Source organism: Platalea leucorodia (genome assembly GCF_965183815.1).
Source record: "Platalea leucorodia genome assembly, chromosome: 2".
Lineage (NCBI taxonomy): Eukaryota > Metazoa > Chordata > Aves > Pelecaniformes > Threskiornithidae > Platalea > Platalea leucorodia.
The window spans coordinates 19,944,513-19,968,099 of NC_138824.1; the positions used below are offsets into that span (position 1 = coordinate 19,944,513).

Sequence of the window (23,587 nt, forward strand, 5' to 3'; positions counted from 1 at the left end):
AAACACATATGAGCAATGTCATGAACTTATAAATATTCACTAGTTAAACATCAAAACCAAGTATGTTGGTAAAACTGCCTGTTCTTTCTCAGTCATGGCTTCTTCTTATATACCACTGTGTATTTACGTTGTGTACACATAAGCCTGAATATTGAGACATCAGGCAGAGAGTGAATAATTCTAAGTACTGGGTTCCTAATGATGCTTCTGAAGAAACATAAGTCAGATCTACATCCAATCTAATCCTTTTTCTACTCAAACCAAAAATATCATTGCACACCACGCTCACAGTCACAGAAACAAAGCACTATTTTTTCTTTAGTTCCACGCTTGTTTGAAAATATTGAATTGTATAATAAATTCAAGGGATTAAAAAATCGTGACTATGGATATGTTCTAAAATAAAGTATCGGCAGTAACATACTACCCTCTAGTGTTTCACATTACAGTTGACACCTTAAAGACTGAGTGAGGGCTTGAATTTGAGAGAGGGGTCAGCTCGTTTGGGGATGGTTCCCCAGCTGCCTACGCCCATCTTATATACCCAGGCCCTACCATCATGGGCACCTTAACTGCTCAGGTAGCACCTGCTGCTCCACTGCTGCTGGAAGGCAGCTCCATGGTGGTTTCTACCTGAAAATCAACTATAGGTAAAGCATGAAACTAAGCGGTAACCTGGATCATTGCGAGGTGGGATGTCGCCTATGGAGCGCAGGTGAGAGCTAACTGCCTGTACTGCAGCCTCACCTCACCGAGCAACCCTGAGATCCCCCCCTGCTGTCCCACAAGGTAAAAAACAACCCTGCAGAAAACACCGGCTGTTCATAACACCACGCTGCTCTCCACTGTTACCGTTAATATTCTCCAATTTCTGCTATTTGGGATTTATCTGAACAAGCAGACGGTACAAAATACTCTTACAGGGGATTGATACCACAAGGCAGCGTAAGCTGAACTGATGCGCCTTTGAGAAAGGAACAGGCACGCGTAGAAAGATTGCATAAAAACTACGGAGCCGGGTCAGGGTGACAGAGTAGGTTACTGAACTGCAACTGGACTTCCAAACTCCAAACTCGACTCCTGTCCCTGGCAATCTCAGGAGAACATAGGTGCCACATACCTTTTGGTTTTGATTTGTACCTGATGCTTTGGGAATAAAAGCATGAAGACCTCAGCATAAAGACCAAGGTTTTGCACTTAAGAGAAATGTTTTCCAGCAAATAAAACATATCAAATCTGATTTAATTCTTTCACCCTTGACAAAACACAGACAACAGAAGATTCAAATGTGAGCTAGTAACACCACAGATTAAGGCTGCTGCTCCTCAATCATTTCTTCAATAATCTGAATACATGAAGCAAAGAAAAGCAGATTGCTGATCCTCGGATCAAGGGGGTCCTAATAAACAGCTGTGCTCCTTCTTACACAGCAAATTTCTGACTCTCACAACTTTTCCAGATATTATGAATGCCTTGGGAAGGGAGCAAAAAAATAAATGGAAGGGGGCGGCTGGAAAAAAGCCTCATGGATGCAGAATAAATGCTCTGCCCCTTCACAAACCTGCTCTGCTACAGCCCATTCGGGGCAGGACCTCCCTGGACAGTGATTTGAACGTATATGGGACAGTTCAAACCTTAGCAGCTCTGGGGACAAATCAGTGTTTGTCCATGTCCCCTTCTGGGTAGGCGGCAGCGGGCGTTAGGTTGTGCACACATGTAGAAGGAAGGCAGCGTGCCTTCAGTTCCAGTCTGTCTGCTGTGTGCTCGGAGCCACGTTGCAGGGTGTAAGCCAGCAGGCTGCACACAGAAAAGCTTTTGGATTTTTGGGGCGTTACGCACTGCTGAACTGACACAGAATTAAGCTCCATGGCAGTACCCGAATCCTTCCGGGACACTGACCTTCAGCAAACTCCAACCCAATCCAGAAACTCAAACTTTTAATAACTTTTTAAGCAAATTTAAATTTGTAAAGAAGCAGCCTCACTGAACTGGGGCACATGACACTTCTGTGATAAAAACTTAACTCTCCTGCATGCAACCAGCCATCAGCAGGAGCTGTTGCCAACCACCCATGCTTTCTGCAGTCTGAAGGACAGTGCTTCTCTGTGTGGACTCTAGCTACACTCACTGCAGAGCCAGCTGTACTGAATGCCAGAAGAATATTTGGAGCAAGTTATTAAAAACACAGGAATGGCCTATACAGCAACAGCTTGAACATGTACTTCAGTCGGTACTATCGCAAATAAACCAAACCAAACAAACAAGCAGTCCCCACTTTTTTTCCCCATTGTATGGGCAAGCATTTCTGCAAGCACCCAGAGAAACAAACTGGGGAAGTGATCACCGAAAAGCATCCCACCAAAGGCAGGTTATTTTTATCTGTATCAGTCCCCCAGCTTGGTTCACCATAAGCCAGCAGAGAAGCCTGTGCCAGCACAGTATAGGACATAATGGCTGGTGACAGGCTGTTTTTTTCCAGCACCAACAGCTTCTGTTGCTGTGCAATGCCATGGGAATACTCAGAAGTCTCAAGGAACACACAGCTTTGGTCAATGAAGTTTCATGAGAATTAAGAATCAAATTTCTTGAGACAAGTGACTTATTTTAATAACTCTGCTACCAAAAGGAGAGGTCCCACTCCTCTCTTGCTCTCACCTGCATGGTCTTGTCACCTCCTTGCATTATCCCTTCTATCAATTAGGCCACAAAAAAAAAAGGGGGGGGAGGGGGGGGGGGGCGGGCAATGGGAATGAACATTCTTTTGTTACTTTAATAAGCATCAAGAAGTCAGGCAAGTGCCAGAGCCAGTGCAACAATGGGGAGAAAAGGAGTAGAGTGACATTGCCCTTTCAGCAGTACTGACCTTGCAGCTCATAGCTCTGCAGTCTCGTGAACCCTCACTAATTATGGCCAAGTTAGAGAGAATCCTAATACTTTGCAAGTCTGGGGTCACTGACATTCACATTCTTAGAGCAAAAGCAGCAAGTCAGGGCTACCTGATCTTGAAATGATTTTGCATTAACAGCACATTTGAGTTTGTCATATAGAAATCATACCTATTTTCAGTGTTCCGTAATACTTATGGGCACTTTCAGGGACATCAGTGGCAAATTATGGCACCATTAAAAAAAAAACCAATAGAATTAAAGTTTTATGGGAAATACCCCCTCATGCTTACAATAACTAGAAGAGAGACCTCTAACTTTACATTATTTTAACTCTTCTACTTCTCTTAAGTCTGATTACAGAAGAACTTTGGCACCTTAGAAAGGCATATGGCACATCATGTTCTTGTATTAATTTTAAAAATCACAATATTTTAATAATACATTATGCACTTAGACTCTCAAAACTGTCCAGAACAGACAAGTGCAACAGGTAAGCTTTAAACTGTACTATATAGCCACCAGAGGGAGCTTAAAGCTCACAGTCTACTGCCTTCACCGCATTCAAACAGTAGTTATCTGTACACTGAAAGTAAAGTCCAGCTAATTTAAGGCTTTAAAGAAAAGCCCAGCACACACACATTCTGTGTACAAATTTCACATTACAAGAACACTGGCTTAGGTGAGCCCGAGAGCCCTGGAAGCCAGTGCCCAGCATCCCCTCAGCACAATAAGGATAGAAATGTACCCCAAGTACCCATCATGCTTGGAAGGTCCCCCCCAAAATACCTACGCGTTCACTGTTTTCTTTCTAATTGTCTCCTTCAAACTCTTCTCTACCATCCAGCTTACAGGGAATTAAAAACCTGACATATTGAAACTATTTCCAGCTATACCACTTTCCTTTCTGTACTGTCTGATGTTACTGCTAACACCCATCTGCTCTCTATCTTTCAAGTTACCTATAAAAAGTTTTGCAGGACAATGATCATCTTTCTAGTTTTAGCATAGCAAGATACTGCCCCATAAGAATGGAGTTCCTATATAACATAGCATTATAAATAAAATTACATCCTTTCAGCTACCAAGGTTGTCTGGATACAGAACAGGAACAGCAACAGCAGTGCCTACTGCTCAGATCCAGCAGGACTACCGACTCAAATGGCAATTATTGACACAAGGGAGAGAGAAACTGAAAAGAGACAAGACTAGAAACACTCTGGCAGACTAGCACTAATACTTTAAGACCACTAAACTTATCTGAAAGCCTGGACAACTAATAAGGAAGTAATGTAACCCCTTCTCTTTCATGTCAACCAGTTTATAAAAAAAAAGAAATATAGTTTGTTCTACTTCCTTATGTCCTACTATCACTAGTCTGAACAAAAAAAGGGGGGGAGGGAGGGAGAGAGAAAAATTAAGGTAAGGTATTTGATGACAAAATTGTAACAATGCCAATAAGCATATGTTAGAAGATCTAAATCCTGCACATGCTTACAGAAACACCATACTTTCTCTGTGTGGTTGTGAAAAAACTTTACTGTGGTTTTCCTGCTCAAAAAAAAAAGCACGGGAAAGCCAAGGTCCTTGCTTCCCTTCTCACTCTTCTTCAAAGAGCACAAATCATTGTGATGATTCTCCTCAAGCCATCAACAGTAAATGAGCCAGTGGAAAAAAAAATCTTTTTGAAAGGAGCAGAACCACTAAACTTCAGGAGGAAATAGAGTCTGTGAAGTCAAAAGTAGAAAACACCTTTAACACCTTCTTTTTAAAAAAAAAAGAAGAGCTGGAGATTGAGGTTCTCCATATTATGGAAAATACAGGACTGAGTCCTCAGCAGTCAGCATCTTTCTAATGTTTTGGGATACAGGCAGACAGGTGCAGTTTGAAGGAACGTGTTGGCACAGGTCAGCCAAACAGAAAAGCTGTCCAAATCATAGGTACAAACACATTTTTCTGGCGTAGTTTAAGCATGCTCCAGCTTTCTTTATGAAGACTGAATGCACAGGGAATGACTACAGCTCCTTCTGTACATAAAGATCAGTTCTGCCAAGAGCAAGTCCTTCCGTCTGTATCTGAGATGCAGGCAAGCCTTTCAGAAGCTCTTCAAAAGATCTTCAATGGCAGGAAGAGAGAGATTAGGCTCTTATATCCTTGATTAGAGTCTTAATAGTTTCCTTTCACAGACTCAGATATCACCTTACATTTGATTTTTCACTTTTTGTACATTTAAAGAAAAAGAATAAAATCAGGCCACTCTCAGGAGATAACTTATCTCAGCTTACATGGGTGTTACAGCAATGAGACAATTATTTTGGAAGGACAGCAACTGTCATCTAAAACTAATCCCAAGTCAGGTTTTGCCTTCCTTGACTATTAGACCAGATACTTTACAAAAATCTAAACATAACTTCCATGCAATTACCTTTTCTTTCCAGTGTGGAACCTAATAAAAACAAAATTGGATTCAGTTTTCCATCAGAAATAAAAGATTCTCCCCTCAAGGAGTTCGAGGTAAGCACACCCCCTTTAAATCCTCCTTCTCCCCTTTCTTACCACTATGAGAATGTTATGAGAAACCGTATCACAGAGGAATCTCCATTGCCCCTCTCCCTACTAACAAAACAGGAGGAGCACCAACATTGTTCATAACAACTGTTTACCTCTAGTGATCCACTGATGTGAAAGCAATCCACTGATGTGAAAAATGCAGAAGTTACAAATGCAACAAATTAACAATATTAAATGCTCCAAACAGCATGGGTTCCTCAACAACCATGACAGTACTGGTAGGTTTCTAACTAGCTTTCCTGTTCTTACTGCCTGCAACCATCTTTTTGTGCCTGCAACCATCCTTTTGTACTGTGGGAAGATAAAGAAGAGCACCTGATAGAGCAGCACCATCTAATTCCATAAGTTTATATATTGCCACTTACTTTTTTCCTCTCCACAATAAACCATCTTTGTTTCTTCCTCATATAACACAGATTTCTCATTTCTAACTTTGATCATCTTTTTTTCTGCTCCTCCCTTGATGGTACACCATCAATTTAAGTGATATCCTATTACTCACTCATGCTACAAGAAAGGACAGCACAACTGGGAACGATTAAAAAGGCTAAAAATTTGGCATACATTACCTAAGCAGAAATTGATTAACACAAACAGGTATTACAAATAATTTAAAATATTAATGCATAGTGACACTCAGAACAGGAAAGAAGTAGATATGAGAAAGGGTTAGACCAACTGTCCTTTGGAAAATACACACATGACTAGGAAACATCTGGTGGAGGTACAGGTGGAAAAAATAAGGGGTAAAAATAAGGGGCTTGAGGGTTTTGTTTTAAATAGTAGTAGTAGTTAGATGCAGATAGAGGATCTGAAGCTACACATATATATATTCAGAACCACATGCTTAGTACAAGCATTTCCTACCTCAGTAACATACCTTTAAAAAATACATATAATTATGACCTGTCAGGATGGAGAGTGCCAAGCAATAGAGACATGACAAAGGCAGCAAATGGGTTGCAAATATCAGATGCACTCTTCGTAAGACTGAAGTTGAAGTCACCGCGTATTTGCCAATAACAGGCTGAAGAAGTAACACCACATCCACATTTGAAGTGGTGTCTGCTCTTTTAGCTTCCTCCCCTTATTTCTGAAAACACTTTTTGCCTTTTTAAAAAAAACAGGTATCAAATCCCCCCCCAAGTGATTCTGTTCAGGCAGGTTCATGTTGATCATCACAGACATACAAAATACAACATTTTTTCATCATATATTAGAAGTGATGTTATTTTCTAAAGTGATTTTAGATGCCAGAGAATATTATTTATTGGTCACTTGTGGACAGTGACAGTATCTTAACAACTTCTAACATTCAAGTGACAACATTATTATTAAAATCAATAATGGAATAGTTTCTTATTTAAATATGATTTAGTTAACCAGTTTGCACTGTTATCTCTGCAACGTACTTTCGCTACGAAAAATCCTGCCCACGATTGTGTACGAACATAATTAAAGATGGGATGAACAGTGTGCATTCCTTGCAGACAGAAAAGTTTGCTAGAAACAAATTCTGATTTTTCACAGACTTTTGCTATGGCAAGACAGCACTGAATACAACTGAATTCAGCATCTTGCTACAATTACACTGGGGGAAATCTGCAAATTAGCATGTCACAAAGAACAGTCACATACTCCTCCAGACTTTGCTGCATAAGAGAACACAGAGGGAGTGCACCGGAGTGTTTTAAGCTGACACCCACAATATTCCCACCTACAAAAAAGGTCCCCTATGAACAGTACAGCCTAAACACTAGTAGGATTATGGAAAGGCAAACATGCCTACTAAGAGAATTTTCTTGGGTTTAAAAATAAAAAGATCAAATTGCTTGTACCTGCTACAACTAAAGCCAAGAAGGAACTTTCTTGCCAAAGGCAATGTTTATGTCTGCAAGTAAAGCACATTACAAACTTGACAAGGTTAGAAATAAAAATCTGAGATTTCTACTGAAGTGTGACTTCATAAAATTCACCGCAAACTCTCCAAACTGAGCTTCCCCAAATATGTAGGGGAATCTTGCCTTCCCTGCAGTCAAGAGGTAAAATAAAACTGTTCCCAACCTCTGGTCTGTGGGCCATTATCAGCTTATGAAAAACCAATTAAACACGTTAGCTGTTCTTCAGAATGGTGTCTAGACTCCGTGCTGCAGAGAGCCTGGAAGCCTAGCAGAAACAAGAATAAGAAACCAAATCTCGATCAATATACAAGGATAAGCAAAAGCCACCACAGATGGCAATGGCACCACTGGGTCTGGACCTTGCTGACAGCCACCATCAGGCAAGGCACGCTCGGAGAAGCAAGGAATAAAGGAAGCCCAGATGGCCTGCCAACATGTCCCAGCAGGCAGGGAAGCCAAGTAACAGCGAGGCATATGCAAAGGAGAGAGATCATGAGTGAAATTGAGAAGCATGTGCAGGGGAACACCATGTGATGGTGATAACATATCTGAGGATTATGGGCAAAAATAGAATGAGAAAGAGAAAAAAAAGAAAAAACATAATCAAACACAAGGGGATAGTAATAATTTTTAACTAGTGCACTTAGGACATTTAGGACAGCTATATATATTACTCTATCCACGTAAGCAATTGTTATAGCTGCAACACACCTAAATAATCAAAAGTCATGAAATTTTAACTTACTGTGCTCTTCTACTAAGATGTTCAAAACCCCCTAAAAACAGATTTCTATATCTTAAATAACAAAAAACACCTTAAGAGAATTACTCCCCAGCACAGTTCTGATATATAGGTGAGATATACAAAAGAATCAGATTCTCAGAATAAGGAGATTCCAAGTTTAACTCTACCAAAGTCACGTCCAGCAACATGCCCCAGGACTGCATTACCCCAACTTCTGTGGAGTCAAGCCATAATGAGTCTCCAACCCAGTTTTACCAGTAACACTTTTCAAGCGTTTTAAATAAGCTTTTTCTTACAGCATATCATGGCGCATTCAATAACGGTTGCCTGCCTTATTAAAATAGCTAATAAAAGAGATCAAATATAGGGGTCAGACACAGAGAACTGGATGATTAGATACTTTCATTCTCAGCTATTCACCCTACCTCTCTAGCAGATGCTGATACCTAACAACGCAGGGATGTCTGATCCACTCATGAAGCAGATGCCACCAGCCAACAATTCAGGCTACACGAAGATGCTCAGCTCTACAGCATTCGGCAACTGCTTCACAAGTGGATCAGACGTTCCTGCCTCGGGCACCGGGCCAGAAGGCAGTTTAGACAACTGGTATCAATAGCAGCTTCTGCTGTCCAATTCAGATCTGTCGTTACATGACTGCCAAAGCGTTGAGTAATAGCTAAGTTACTACAGAAAACCTAGCTAGTATAATAAACAGCTTCAAGTGTGTTCCAATTACCTCATTTGCACTTGCTTTTTGGAATAATCACTTAAATTACAGCAGTAACTCATCTCCCAATTTAAAAGATACTCAAGATTATTTTTGAAGATTGGTAAGAAAGATGCAATAGATGGCTTCCAACCAGACCTGCAATAGAGACAACATAGTAGAAATTTAAGACTTTCTGAACAAAAACTTTGTTTGATTTAAAAAAAAATTCTTTCCCAAAAGTAATTATGATTTAAATTATTTAAACCCCAGAGTGCCCAGTATTTTTCGGTATATATTTGGAACAAATGCATGACTGCTGAAGGAATTACCTCCTACACATCTACTCGCTCATGTCTTCCTTTCATGCAGAGACGTAACAATAGGGAAAAAAAGATTTTTTTTTCCTTCGTATCAGAGTTTGCTTTGTATTTTGGAGCTGAAGTACTTAATATTAAGTCTTTTGCAAGTAAAACAGGAAATAAATTGCCGTTTGTGAGAAGATCTATTCTCAGTTTTGAAATGGTCTTATATAAGATACTATATATACACATTGATTAACTAGAGAGCCAAAGTAAATCATTACCATCAGTACCAAAACGTTTTCTGAGATAAGACTTCCTCTCCAAGATAAGCAGCAAAAACTACCAAGATTTTGCTTCCCTACTAACAATTCGACCCTCAAATATAGACTGTTACAGGTTTTCCAATGAAATTACCATTCATTTATAGGCACAGGACACTTCAGATCCATGATTTGTGGTAACCAGTCTGCAGAGGAACTGTCCTCACTGCCTGAGGACACCGCTTCCACTGTTCATGTCTGCTTCTCAGCATCAGAACAGGTACCCAAGACCTACTGCTTGAAGAAGAGTGGGTAGGACTTGAACAGCAAAAGGGAGGAAGGTGGAGTAAAGTCTTTGTTCAAGGAAGCAGGACCATAGAGGAGCAAGAGAAAAGAATCGAGGATGAAGAAGGCATAGCGCTCAGCTAGCTGTGGTAGGACACTGACAAACAGATGTCTGTAGCTGCTCTATGTATCTACGTGAGCCGTTCATCCACTATCAGCTCTGACTGTTGTCGGTCTCCTCACAGGATTCATTTAGGACTTTCTCTTTTCTGACCACTGTGCACATCACTCAACAAGAAAATGCACAAATTCAACTAAGCTAACAGTACATCGACTCACGCCAACCTTCTGGAATCATTAGGTGAACAGGATCAGCCTAGACTCCATCCACCCCACGGAGGACTGCTCCAGCAGAATTTGGAAAAATGACTGAATTCTGCATGGGAAATTCTGCATACCCCAAGAGTTACAAGTTTAACCTTGTCAGTGCTAGACGAAACTCACAGAGCCCCACATAAAGTAATCACAATAGCAGCACACACAATTATCACAGACCTTACATAGACTACAATCAAGACCTGGTTTTCTTTTTAAATCTTAATGCTTCTTTACAATCTCTGGGTCAAGAAAATGTTTCAAATTGGTTCAAAGAAAATTCAGTGTAAACTTTAATAGTCTTTCACTTCTATAAGTTTAGGCAATGAAAACCAGGATACAGCGTAACACAGCAGTGAAGACAAAATGCTTTAGAAAATTATGTGTGCATTTTATACCTATTTGTTACTGTTTCCTCTGCAACTGCAGTTAGGACATCGGTTTAAGCACACTGAGAACAGATAAATCTGAGAAATGCGCTATAATGGATATTTAGCTTACAGTAGCCTGGCCGTGGACAGCCAGAGGATGAATGCTGACACAAGGTTACGGTTCAGACTGTTAAATAAAACGTTATTTCCTAATCTCCACATTCACTGTGCTAACATTTCAAAGCACAAGCAAGGTCCGACAGGCAGTTCTGTTTAGCAAAGTAATTTCTGTAAAACGCCTGGCTGACGGCAATGAACAAATCCATGCACAGTCCCTTGAAGCCAGTAAGATCCTACAAAGCAACAAGAAGTCCACCCATGCAGACCAGAGAAAGCTCAGTCAAGACAGAACAAGTGCAACTCAATACAGAAAAGAAGGACAATGATAAGAAAAATATCATAACTACACAGAACAGCTATGGAAAACCTCATTGTTCCAAATCTTTTTAAACCATTTAATGTTAAAAAATAAAATCAGCTTGCTTTGACTTCTACAGGAATGAAACATCACTACTGCAGTAGCACAGGAACCTTAAAAATATACATTACTAAAGGATACAAAAAGTCACAAAATGCCCTTAATACAACTGCACTTGCACTAGCCTCCAGTCCTGCTCTCCTGCCTCCTTCCTCTGACTGTTCTCCTGGAGCTGGCGTGAACTTGGCCTCCTCATCCTCCAGCAAGGAGGAGAAGGGTTGGTGGAAACGAACCAAGCTTTTCCCTCAGCTCTGACCAATTACAGGTGCTTCTCTCTTTTCCCTGCAAGGAGGCATGGAAGACAAATGGGTCCCAAGTTCAGGCCCCGAGTCTGTTTTTCCAGAGGGTGGGAAGGAGAGGAGTCTCAGCATCAACACACACTGCAGCCTCCACTGCAGGGTGGACTATCCCCACGACACGTCCTGGTTCTCCAGCAAGAGACAAGATCCTAGCCCACCCACAGCCCCTGAAATCACAATCGCAACTCGATCAAAAGATTCAAGTAGCTCATCTCAATATTGTCCGTTTCTGTACCTATGAGACAATGTAGGCACAGCTTAACCAAGAAAGCCAGGACTGTGGCAGCGAATTTCAAGACAAAGCTTTAAGTCAAGGAAGAACCATTGTGACTCCTCTTCATCTAGACAGCAGATCATCATAATGCTGGTAATGGCCATACTCATTTTCCAAAGCTCACAAGTTGAGATGTAGGCAATATATACACTGTACATCAAGTATTGTCATCAACTGCTCTCCTACTGCAAGAGAAGCTTTAATATTACCTGCATGTGAAGAAGTATCTTGTAGTATCTATTTCCTCCTCCTGTTCTCCAGTTTCAAATTAAACTTGCTGAAATTACAGCTATAACCACCTATTGTCACAGGGGTCACGTTATTTTTACTTACAGGTAGCCTTCTAGAGTAAGCATGTGCAGATGGAGTAGGACATTACAGGGGTAGCAGGACATCACATGGGTAATGCCCCAGCTGCCTCACACACACCCCCCAACACAGAAGTTGAAAGTCATCACTCCGTGAAAGATTTAAACTGAGATAATGATGCATTTTAGTTTCTGAGAGTTTTAGGCTTTGCCTCCTATCACAAAAGCATTTCCTCTCACCAAGCTAATGAAGAAAGACAGGCACACAGGGCAGCCAGCTCCCCTGCCAAAATTCAGGTTTTAGCACTTCCTCCTCCATCAACCCTGCTAAAATTTCAAAACTAATTTGTCCCAGCATAGTTATTTGGAAGGAGTTGATTAAAAGCCAGATATGGAATTTTTTTTTTTTAAGTTTTCAAAGTTTATCTAAATTTGACAGGGAAAACTCCTTTTGTTTAGTGTACTTTCAAAATGGCATGGCCTAAAACACCTACCTTTATTAACGGCTTTTAGCTGTTAGCACATTAATGGAAACTTACAGACACAAGTAAAATACACATGAAACACAATACCTGCATCGTGTAAGCAAACAGAAACATAACTACAGGAACATGAAATCAAGACATAGCAAAAAAAGCAACGGAATAGAGGCCAGAGGAGGAAGCTCATCCCCTAAGCCAGCCTGCAGGGTAAGGAAGCCAAGAGGAACTGTGAAACTGAAAGAGATTTTGTAAAGTGAATAACTTCTTTCACTCAAAAACCAGGGAAAATTCTGGACTTTCACTCAACACCTAGAAAAAGCTCCTTTCCCTAACATTTTGCCCACTACTGGGAAATGGCAAAAATACATCTAGAATTGTACACACTTGAGAAGGTAGGATGCCATTTACTTTTACCTTGTTTCACTAATTTGTTCTGCTCTTGCAGATACAGCCTGAACCATGTTACCAAAGAAGTTACATCTCTGTATTCATCCTCCAATATACAAAGGAGCAAACACACGATAGGTATTTTGAGAGATCCTCTTCTAAAACACACTTCTTTTATGAAGACATTTATTTTTTTATTCCACATATGCAGATTTGGGGGTTTTGTTTAGAAAAGGTAATTTTTAAGACTCCCTTACGGTTAAGGGCCTGAGTTCACTCTAAGAACCTGCATAAATTAGTTAAGTCTCAAGCTCTGAACAGTCACAGGGCTCCACATACCTACTGAAAAAATGATTGTGAAGAAATGTGGTCATAATTATATATTTTATTCTTAGCACTGTTAGTGGGAATGTTATTGTAACATGAACAGAAGAATAGCTCCAGAAACAATATTGTCATTTCTCTTGATATTAGAATGTAATATTTATATATTCCCCGCTAAACAATTCATTATCCCACAGCTAGCCAACATCTGTTCTTAATCCCACTTAAAACAACCTCACAAAATAAAGGCTTTGCAGCTAAGCCTCCCTAATTCACTCAGGAAGAAGCATGTTTGTTTTTTGGGTTGGACTTCTGTTGTTGTTGTTGGCAGGTAAGGAAAGCACTATTCACGTTTTCTTCACCAGAGAGGAGCCTGCGTGTTTTGTAAACCCATTCGCACATTTTCTTTATAAAGACGCCAAGACTTCAGCCATCTGGGAAGCTACCAAAAAACCATGGTTGACAGAAAATTCAAATAGCAGCAACATTATTAGCAAAGCAAATAGTAGAAGCCAGTGACTGAAGAGATGATAGAGCTAAGATAAGCGTGAACGGTTAAGACCTTAACAAAAAAAAAAAAAAAACAAAACACAACCCAAAACTATGGTCAGTGCAGAAAACACCCAAAGCTCTGTTTGCACATAAGATCAGTGAAGTTTTAAAGAAATGCTTTTAAGCCACTACTAAAACCACACAAACTCAGGTTTAAGGCACCTAATATCAAACCAGCATCTATAGCTGCAAGGGAGAACATATTTTTTTTCCCCCCAGGGCTGCAGTCCTGTTGCAACAGAGATACAGATCCGGTCTCCCATCTGGGGATACTGTATACACATATATACATATAGACACTGTGGAGGAGTCCTCATGAAATCTACCAGTGACAACTGTGTAAAATGTAGCTTTAAGACGAGGGGTGTAACATAAGGGGAAACTAACTGAGCTGTAAGGTGAAACCCAGAGCAGGCAGGTGGGGTCCGCCAGCGCCAACCATGCCTGGGTAAAGTCATGGCAAGATGAATGAGGAACTGACTGAAGGCCCCACCTGATGCCAAGACCACCGATATGAGCCCAAGCTGTGGCAGATGGGAGTTTGGGGAAGTTAATTCCAAAACCTTGAAGACCACCTATTTGCACAGCCAGACAAAATCAGCAAAAAGAGAAGAGGACCCTGCCTTTGCTGCGTGCCCAAGGCAGAGAAGCTACACATGTAGATCCTGGCCCAGAGAAGACCCCAGACTGATGACGCTTGCCCCCACACCACCAGCCTGGGAACCCTCCCCGTCCCCAGCCAGGCAGTGGATGGAGGTACGACTTCTCTTGTGCTGCCACGTGACAGAAAGGTGGCAGTTCTGCAGCAACTCATCAACAAGCGCATAAACAAGCCAGTGTGGTTTGTGTTTGCACAATTGTTTCTGCTATTGTGTTAGCTTTGATACTGTTTGCATATCATCACCAATGTCACAAGTAACAATAGTTGGAATATTGTTTTATAATAACAAAGGATGGTATAACTCAATGTTGGTTGTAATCCAATTGCGCTGCTGCTCTGTACAAACCAATGCTTAAGTCCCAGCCGCAGATGCCCTGTGGCACAGGCAATGCACCAGCCTCTGGAGTACATGCAACTACTGGATTTTCAGACTCAGTGTTAATGATGCTGCAACCTGTTTTGTGAGTTCTACAAACTGCCTCTGTTCTCCTTCACCTGCTGTTGGAGCAAAAACCTCAGTGGCCAGGATATTTACTTGTAATGTGAAAGAGTCAAATTTAAGGTCCTTCCAAAGCAGCCTAATGAACTGATTGAACATGGTTCAACCACCTCTGGGTGTCTTAAAAGCTATCAAGTTACCCATTTCTGAAAAACTGGAAATATGAAGTCAAGGAACACACCACCCACTCCAGTACAGCCTTAATGCCATACTGCAGCAACGCCCCCAGAACACCAGCACTCTAAGCATTACAGTCCACTCTTACCAGGAAAACAGAATACTTCTGTAAAGTACACAAAAAGACAAGTATCGTGTAACTTTTCTGCAGCTCTCCCCATGAACATATTTCGAAACACATTTGTGAAGGATGCTGGTATTATTCTTTTTCCTTTGTCACAACAGGATCCTGGTCCAAGTTAATAGTTAATAGCTGCCTCTCCAGAACTCCAAGGCTGTGGTTCCCAGAGAGACAATGCAGTGATGGAGACCTTGCTCCTCTCCTTCCAACCATGCTAATTCCTCTCCACTCCCAGACGCACATTATTAACATTACCACGTACTAGCTTTGGCAACTGGCAGGTCCTCCGTAAGCCAGTCCAGCTCACTAAACTAGCAGATAATCCATCCAGCAAAAAGACACGTAATGGTTTTCCTCAGGCCCTGTTAGGCTGGTTTAGGCTTCTGTGAAAACATAGCCTACGTCTGCATCATGCTTACAAGCCTGGGACTCCAGATGTTTGTCACCTTGGCCAAGCCTTTTGAAATCCCAGGGACCGCCGTCATAAACAGCAAAATTCCATGGAAAAACACCTTTATGCACTTCATTGATTTCACAGCCACAAGTTAATTATACAAAGCCTTCAAGAGACCCTGGCATAAGGCTTATTTTCAACACTACCACAGCTGTGCCTCTACAATTTTGCCCAGCTGCACGTAACACAGCTGGACTGCATCAGCATAAATACTGAAATTCATAACTTCAGCATAAACCATGATATATGTTTAGCCTTTCTTCATACTCACTTTTATAGTTCTGTAAATTTCTAATTTGGTAGGCATCACTAAACCAACTTATCTGACTTCTAGAGTAACAAAAGCAATACAACTTCATCCACTTGCTCCTATATTAATCCAAATAACTTTAAGTGTATTTTCCATTAAAAAAAAAAGTCAGCCATGATCTGAAGATAATTATATCTGCTACTTCCTAAGTGGTTTAACAGCATAATTTGTCCAAAGTTTCTTTTAGGAGCATAGGCAAGCTGTTTCATCTCAGTCAAGGTAGCAAAATTGTTTATAATGCAACAGAGTAACAATTACCAGAATTAAAAAAAATTTTTCTTCTTCCATCCACTTCCCAATCCAGTTCACCAAGCAGCCACTCAGGTGGATGCACTACCACTCTATGTATTGGTAGAGCCAAAGGCAGCACTGTACAGCTGCCACTCATCATTAAGTCTCAGATGTAAGAAAGTTTGGGGAGGCAGGGAAGGGAAAGAATAGGGACTACTTAAAATATATCCTCCTGCCAGCTTTCCTCTATGTCTTGAAATCCCTATTCAAACAACTACTCCCTATTCAACAGGATGTTTTAGACAGACTTTAAAGGGATGAAAAAGAACCAAAGACCCGTATCAATGTCTCCTACAGCTCAGACCTGACACCACCCCTTCTGTGCTGCATCTCCCAGTACATACGCGGTTTTATGCCACTCATACACCCCACTATGCATCAAAATTGCTCCAAATGTTACTGCATTCCCTTTACCAGGTCACTGCCCCAACAGGCATCAGCTCCACTTTCTTTTGTTCTGGGGAAGCCAAGGAAGAATACATTCTCCCCTGGTAAAATAGAAAAGGACATGATCATCAAAATCCAGAATTCCACCCCTACATCAAGCCAGGACACAGAAATGGAGATCTTATGTATACCTAATCCAGACAGACTTTTTAGTATCCAAACAGTGTCAGAAATTTATGAAAAGGAATATACTACTTAGCTGCTTGTAACAGCATCAGCTCAACTTAATAATCAACAAGATTTCTTCCACCCTTCCATATGCAAAGCTCTTAATTAACTAATGAATACAGATTAGCATAACAACAGTAAGACTCTTAGGAAGCAGGTTAAAGGGAAGGGAGCGGTAGGTAGCACCTGAAGAAGAATTATCCAGATGGAGTTATGGACTAACGAAGCTCCCCAGCGGATGAACCTAGGGGCAGACACACAGTATTTTCATTGATAACTCAGAACAAACTATAGAAATATGCCAGTGCAACAGTGACATGTCAAATGAGTGTGAAACATCATCTTGAATCAAAGATGAATACTCCCTCCATGAAACAATCAGGGGAAATAAACCCTATGCATGAAGAATCCCATTTCACTAGATTTTCATTTCATCAGATGCTATGTTTGCTTTTCGAAGGTATCCAAATCTGTATCAATCCTCATATTCCTATTCTCAACTCCTCACCCTTAGTACTGTGTGCTTTGGGTATGCTCCACGCACATTTGTTCTCAGCTCCCAGGGAAGTTTCATTAGCATGCCGCACGTACTTACCTTCCAAGCTGTAATCTGAAGCGTGTGCCTGTAAAATGAATGCACCAACCATACCAGTTCTTAAGCAAAAGTAGGAAAAACTATACATACACATGATGGACTCTAAGTAACCTAGTACTGCTCCAGAAAAAGATCCGGACTGCTCGGGCACAGTCCTCTGAAAACATCACCTTGCTGCTCTGAAGTAATAAAGAAAAGCACAGTGTTAAGTATGATGAAAGTATTATGAAAGGAATACAGAAGAATACCAAAAGTTTACAATCATCTAAAATCCTCACATACCCACATCACAAAAGAATGCAGGTCTGGTTAGTCCATCTCAAAAACGGTATCATAAATTGAAAAACCTACAGAGGAGTACAGGGATGATTAGACGTATGGGGAATCTCCCACACAAAACTGACAAGACCCTTCAGTTTAGCTAACAGGTGACTGGAGGATGCAATATGATAGACAGCTATAAAAATCACAAAGGATACCATAGAAGAAGAATCAGAACAATGGATCGGGTATTTCTCGTAATTCAAGAACAAATTATATGATCAAACAGCAGGCTTTGTCAACTAACATTATGTTGTGGGTTTTTTTTTCCCAAAACACCTGTGAAACTCATTACTACCAGACAAGTATAATATAAAAACTAAGAAAATAAAAAAATATAAATGCATTCCAGAAACAACTGGATGCATTTGTGGAGGAAAAGTTGATCAGCAATCACTAAACACAATGATGCTACCTCGAGCTCTTGAAATTGCTAATTCAAATAGGGTAAAGTGTATACTAGTGAAAGGATTATCCTCATTTTTCAGACCCTTTCCCTAAAGCATCAGCTAGAGGCCATCACTGGAAACAGAAATCAACTGGGCAGATGTTTGGTCTAATCCAGCCATAACATAGCACACATCCAGCTTGTTTTGCCGGGTGATGACTTGGAGGACTTCAACAAATCTTCTCAGAATTCAAATGATTCATTTGTCTGATTTCTTCCAACAGGCAGCCTGTCATAACAAAATCAGAACTAGTCCATCTCTTCCTTTCACCCTTACTATTAGTCATGCTTCACAGTCTGAAAAACTGCGCTGCAATGAAGATAGAAACTGAACTTCCTCATGGAAGGAGGATTGTCATGGTCCTGAACTCCAAGAAAGGCAGATCAAAAAAAAGCCAACCATACAAATTGTCAGGGTAGATGATATAAACAATTTGTTCTTGGATTTTAAGGATACTAATGTGCTCCCTTTTGCTCTTATTCTATAAGCTTATTTCAACATCTCAAAGAGAAGTTTGTATGACCAGTGTCAGACTACCCAACTTTAGCCTGAAACCTCCCTCAGAAGGGCAGGACAAGCCACAAACTAAAGTAATATCCTGAGAAGACAGTAATGTGTGAATCCCCCACCACTCCCAAAACAGACCACAGTGAAACGAGAACATTTAAAAACTTTTAAGGAAGGGAATTCTGCGAAAACCTTTGCTCAAGTGTCCTTGAACCTGTTAATGCCACCCAGACCCATACAGCATAGAATGGCTTAGGATGACAGGGACCTCTGGACCTCACTTTGCTCAATCCCCTGCCCAAAAGAGAACTTGTTTCAAAGTCAGATCAGGTTGTTCAGGGCCTTGTTCAGTCAAGTTTTAAACATCTCCAAAGATGGGAGATCCCAGAGCCTCTCCAGGTAGCCTGCTCCACTGCCTTCACCAACCACGCTTAGGGCGATGTTTTTTTTTTTCTTTTTGCCTACTCTCCAGCTAGAATTTACCTTTCTGAAACTTGTAACCTCTTGTCTTTTCACTGCGCACCTCGGAGAAAAGCCTGACAGTTCTAATACCAAGAGAGTCTGAGTTAGCAAGTAAATTGTACAGTGAAGGTATATGATACACTTGAGCCAACCTGACAGCTCACCACTGCTAATAGGGGCAGACCAGCCCTGTACATGACCAACAATCTAATTTCAGCCCCCCCGTGCTAGCTCTGCAACTTAAATGGCTGCACAGATAGCCAATTCGTCTTGCTAACTTGACAGAAATCCATTCCCTTGTTTAATTCCTCTGTCATCTCAGCAATATGAGTATTTTCAGCACAGGGTCACAAGGGAGAAGGTGGGGCTGCAGGTAGAAACAGAGCACCCCTTTTTGGAGGGGGGCAGGGGGAACAAGCTATAACCTGTGAATTTAGATTTAGGTGTCACAGAACATCATATGCTAAAAAATTTCAGCCTGCTTTAATAAACTCCCAGCAATAACTAAACAGTCTTACGCATGCTTCCTACTTCATTCTCTCACCTATGGGATGACATTTACATTTCTTTTCTTAATAATACAACCTATGTCTTCTCTCATCCATGAAGACAGTTATTAAAACAGTGCTTAACTGATACTAATTACATTTGGCATTAATTACCACCTGAGCTAAACAGAACATAATAGATAGGAACCATATACATTTGCTTAGGGGATGCCATGCCAGTTGGAAATGGAGGAGCAGTAAATTCATTCGGTTCATACAGATGCTGGTGTACGGTCTTCACCAAGCCGCAGTCACACAGGTCCAAGGCGTGTATCAGCCTATGGCAGTGAATGACTGCGCAGCATTTTAAGTTACAAGGCACTATGGGGACCTTACTTTAAGTAAACACCGTTAGATTTGCCAGAAAGGAATGAAGTACCCAAAAAGCGCATAGTTTTTAATATAGCAAATATTCTTACACACACCAAAGAAAACTGTCACAGGACCAGCATTTAAAGTTGTATTTGGCAGCTAATGACAACTCATGCTTCATCTTTCATAACAACTCTTCAACTTATACCAAATTTCAGGCATTTTCCAAACTAAGCCTTTTGAACATGGGCTACCTAGAACCTGTTGAAAGGCGTTACTGGTAACAAAGGAAAAGCATTTCTATACAGCTGTAGAGGAGCTTGGTGAGAGAACAGATTGAATCTTTTCAGTTTTCATACGCTGCACGACATGGTTTGCAAAGTCCATAAAGATCAGCAATTTATGAGATCGAACTGACGTATCTCTTATCTGACACATAAAAAGTAGTTTTCCAAAGGAAAACTCAACTAATCCAGAGCAATAACAAAAAAAACAACAACTATGAAAATACTTATCAAAGATTGAAAGAGCTCATGGTAATCCATACTTACCCTCAAGGAAAATTAATTAAACACATTCAGGTTTTTTTATTTAGCATGTCTGAATTTGTCTAGTCCATTATTCTCCCCAAGGCTCAGTATTTCAGTTTGAAATCAAGAGAAGTATCACATAAACCACCACCGCTCCCTGCTCCGTCCTCAGATACGTTGCACCACCTTTGATGACCCTAGCCAACTGTATTTTGCACGGATTGCTACTGTCTCAGCTGCCACAAGAAAACCTCGCTGAATCCTTCCACCACTCCCTGCCCAGTTAAAACTTGCTGCCATCTATTGTCAGACCACTCACAACTCCCTTTCCCATCGCTTCAGGTACGGCTCCACTGCAAGGTGCCAGCCTCTACACACGACCTCCATTACCAGCACCAGGTTCACCACCCTCCCCCCCAAGTCCGCATATTTTTACATAAATACCTTTCTAAGTGATCCCACCAGTTTGCTTGATCAGTTCACACCTCCCAGCTGCCAGTTACTCCTTGCCCTCATCCCCAGGTAGACATTTTACCAGTGTAGTCCCCCAGCTAAATTAAATTAAGATCATCACTGTCCAGGTGCAGTCCTGAAACACGGTTCAGCCCTTGTTTTTCCACAGTTGCTAGCGAGAAAGAACAGGAGCAGAGTGCACAACCCTTTCAGTCTCTGGGGTCTCACATCAATCTTTGTAAAGCAGCATACACAGCAAGCTGCACTCCTCCTCTCCTTCATCGCTCCAAAGACCTGATGATTTTTGAAAAGAAACACAGCAATAACCCTAAGCAGTTCTCACAGCTCTTCTAGAGTCAAAGCAGCTTAAAGCCTGATTCTGGGTCCTTCGCCTCATGGACAGCTTTAGTAAATATCTCTGGTTTATGCAGCTTCCTCAGGAAGAGCCATCTAACTAATTCTTGTCAGTTCAGTGTTGTCTATGAGACTTCCAAGAGCAGCTGTGGAAAAGAAAAAAGAAGAACACGAAAAAGCTAATGACTGCAACAAGTCAGCTTTCATACTGTCAGAGGCTGGAGGGAGAAAAGAAGCCAGAAATTCAACAAAGATCCTAACAACCATGTGCTGAAAGACCTGAGACTTAGTTTTACCAGCAAGTTTAGCACCTATTCTTCAACAGAAACACAAACATAGCCATAAAAGGCTTGCATCTTTTCACTGTATTAACATTTTTATTTACTTAAGCTCCACATTAAGTTGCATTTCCCTCTCTGTGGCAGCAGGGCTAGGCTAGCGAAACTACGCCAACACAAGTAACGTTAAGTTTTCTAGCATGGATGCAAAACTTTGGACATGCCACTCCATGTGCTATCAGTTTGGTACTGAAAAGTACCTAACCGCCAGCTTCCTTTTCACACACGTGTTCTGTCTCATAAAAATACTTATGACGTATTTCCCCTATGCAGTCAAACACTTCTGGTAATTACAGCAACCGCGTTATGTTTAGAACTGAGATACACGGGCATAATGAGAACATCCAATAATCTCCGCAGTTATGTTTTGCAAAGGCACGCATGAATCAAAAGCAGCTCAAAGCTTCAAATGCATCACTGTTCACGTACTTGGAGAAGTTTTTTTCTAAAAGGATTAGAACTTGTTGCTAAGCTATCCACCTTTACTTTCCTGTTTGGAAACCCAGTCAATGTTTTTCAGGCTTTGATTTCACAAGGAGTAACAGACAAGTATTTTGATGAGGACACCTGTGAGCAAAGCTAATCGCCTGCCACTTTACAGTCCGGACGCTTTGGCTAGAGGTTAAGCTCGCAATCATTCAAGCTCTGGTCATTGATCAATTACCAGGCAAACTTTCCTACTATTTACTTGGTTCTTCTGAAATCCCTTTAATACTGACAACTTACAAACGTTATTTCTGTTGGAATCACCCAAGTTGGTAAGATAAATTTTGTAGGGAAGGCTTTAAGCGAGCCGTTTTTAGAGGATCTGCAAGTCAGACCTGTAAACGACATAGGCCAACATACAGCTTTCCATTCAAAGGAACAAAAAACTTTTACAACGGTGCGCGACGAGGACGCTTTAACATCAGCAGTCGCTACGGCCGCCTGGCTCCACCGCAGTCCTGATCTCCGCCGTGTAGGCTCTCTCTTCCCCGCGGTGGTGGACAACGAGGCCCAACGCGTTCGCAGTCAGCACGAACGGTTAACCGGCAATAAAGAGATCGGGGCGCGGAGCACCGCTGACGGCTTTGCCTCAGCGCGGCGGCACCGGGCGCCCCCGGCTGCTCCCCGTCCGCCACCGAAAGGAAAGCTCTGGAACGCGGCGGCGCCCGGCCCGCGCCGCGCTTCCCAGGGCGCCTCCGCGCTGCCCCGCTGCCCCGGGGGCCGGGCACGACCTCCCACCGCCCCGCCGCTGCCGCGGGAGGCGCCCCGGGGCCCCGGCCGCCGCCGCCGGGAGGGAGGGAGGGAGGGAGGGCGAGCTCCTCACCGGCAACTTCGCCGCGGGTTGGCGCGGCGGGCAATGGCGGTGCGGGGGCTGGGGGCGTGGGGGGCCGGGCCGGGCCGCCCCGCCGGGGCGCGGGCAGCCTGCCCGGGGCGGAGGGGAGCGGGCGGCACATGGAGGACCGGCGCGCCGTGCGCGGCGGGGACCGAGCCCGGCTGCGGGGCGACAGGCAACGACCCGCTGCGGCGGCGGCCGCCCGCCGAGGGGGGAGGGAGGGAGGGAGGGAAGGGGGGACGGAGGCCGGGGAGCGGGAGGGGGCGGGGAGGGGGCGGCGGGGGCACCGCGCCCCGAGCCCCGCGCCTGAGGGGCGAGGGCGGCGGGAGGCTCCGCGGGCGGCGGGAGCGGGGGGGGGGTGGGGGGGGGAAGGAGGGGGCCGGCGCGGGCGCCCCCGCCGCCAGGCGCCGCCGGCCGCCTCACCATCAGCACTTTGGCCGCGTTCTCCAGCTGGGCGATCACCTCGGGGGCCCCCCCCGCCGCCGCGGCCGCCGCCATCATGGTCTCTCTTCAATGACGCGCCATGCGCTGCATTCTGGGACGAGGCGGCCGCCCAGCCAATCCCGGCCGCGCCGCGGCCCGGCCCGGCCCGGCCTGGCCCGGCCCCGGCCCCGGCGCGGAGGCGAAGCGGCGCCGCCGCCGCCGCAGCAGCGTGACCGCCGGAGACAGCGCCCGGCCCTGCGCGCCGCGCACCTTCCTTC

The 23,587-nt window shown here is 42.9% G+C and overlaps 1 protein-coding gene across 1 annotated transcript in view; it reads right to left on the reverse strand.

The window, feature by feature from the left end:
• The window catches only part of XPO4 (exportin 4), a gene marked incomplete at its 5' end in the record, with an annotated part of 78,066 nt that extends 54,679 nt beyond the window's left edge, over positions 1-23,387 (reverse strand). Inside the window, one exon of the mRNA XM_082335944.1 lies at positions 23,310-23,387. Coding sequence (XP_082192070.1) covers positions 23,310-23,387 — 78 coding nt within the window. The remainder of the gene's footprint in view (positions 1-23,309) is intronic.
• Between the last annotated feature and the right edge of the window lie 200 nt (positions 23,388-23,587).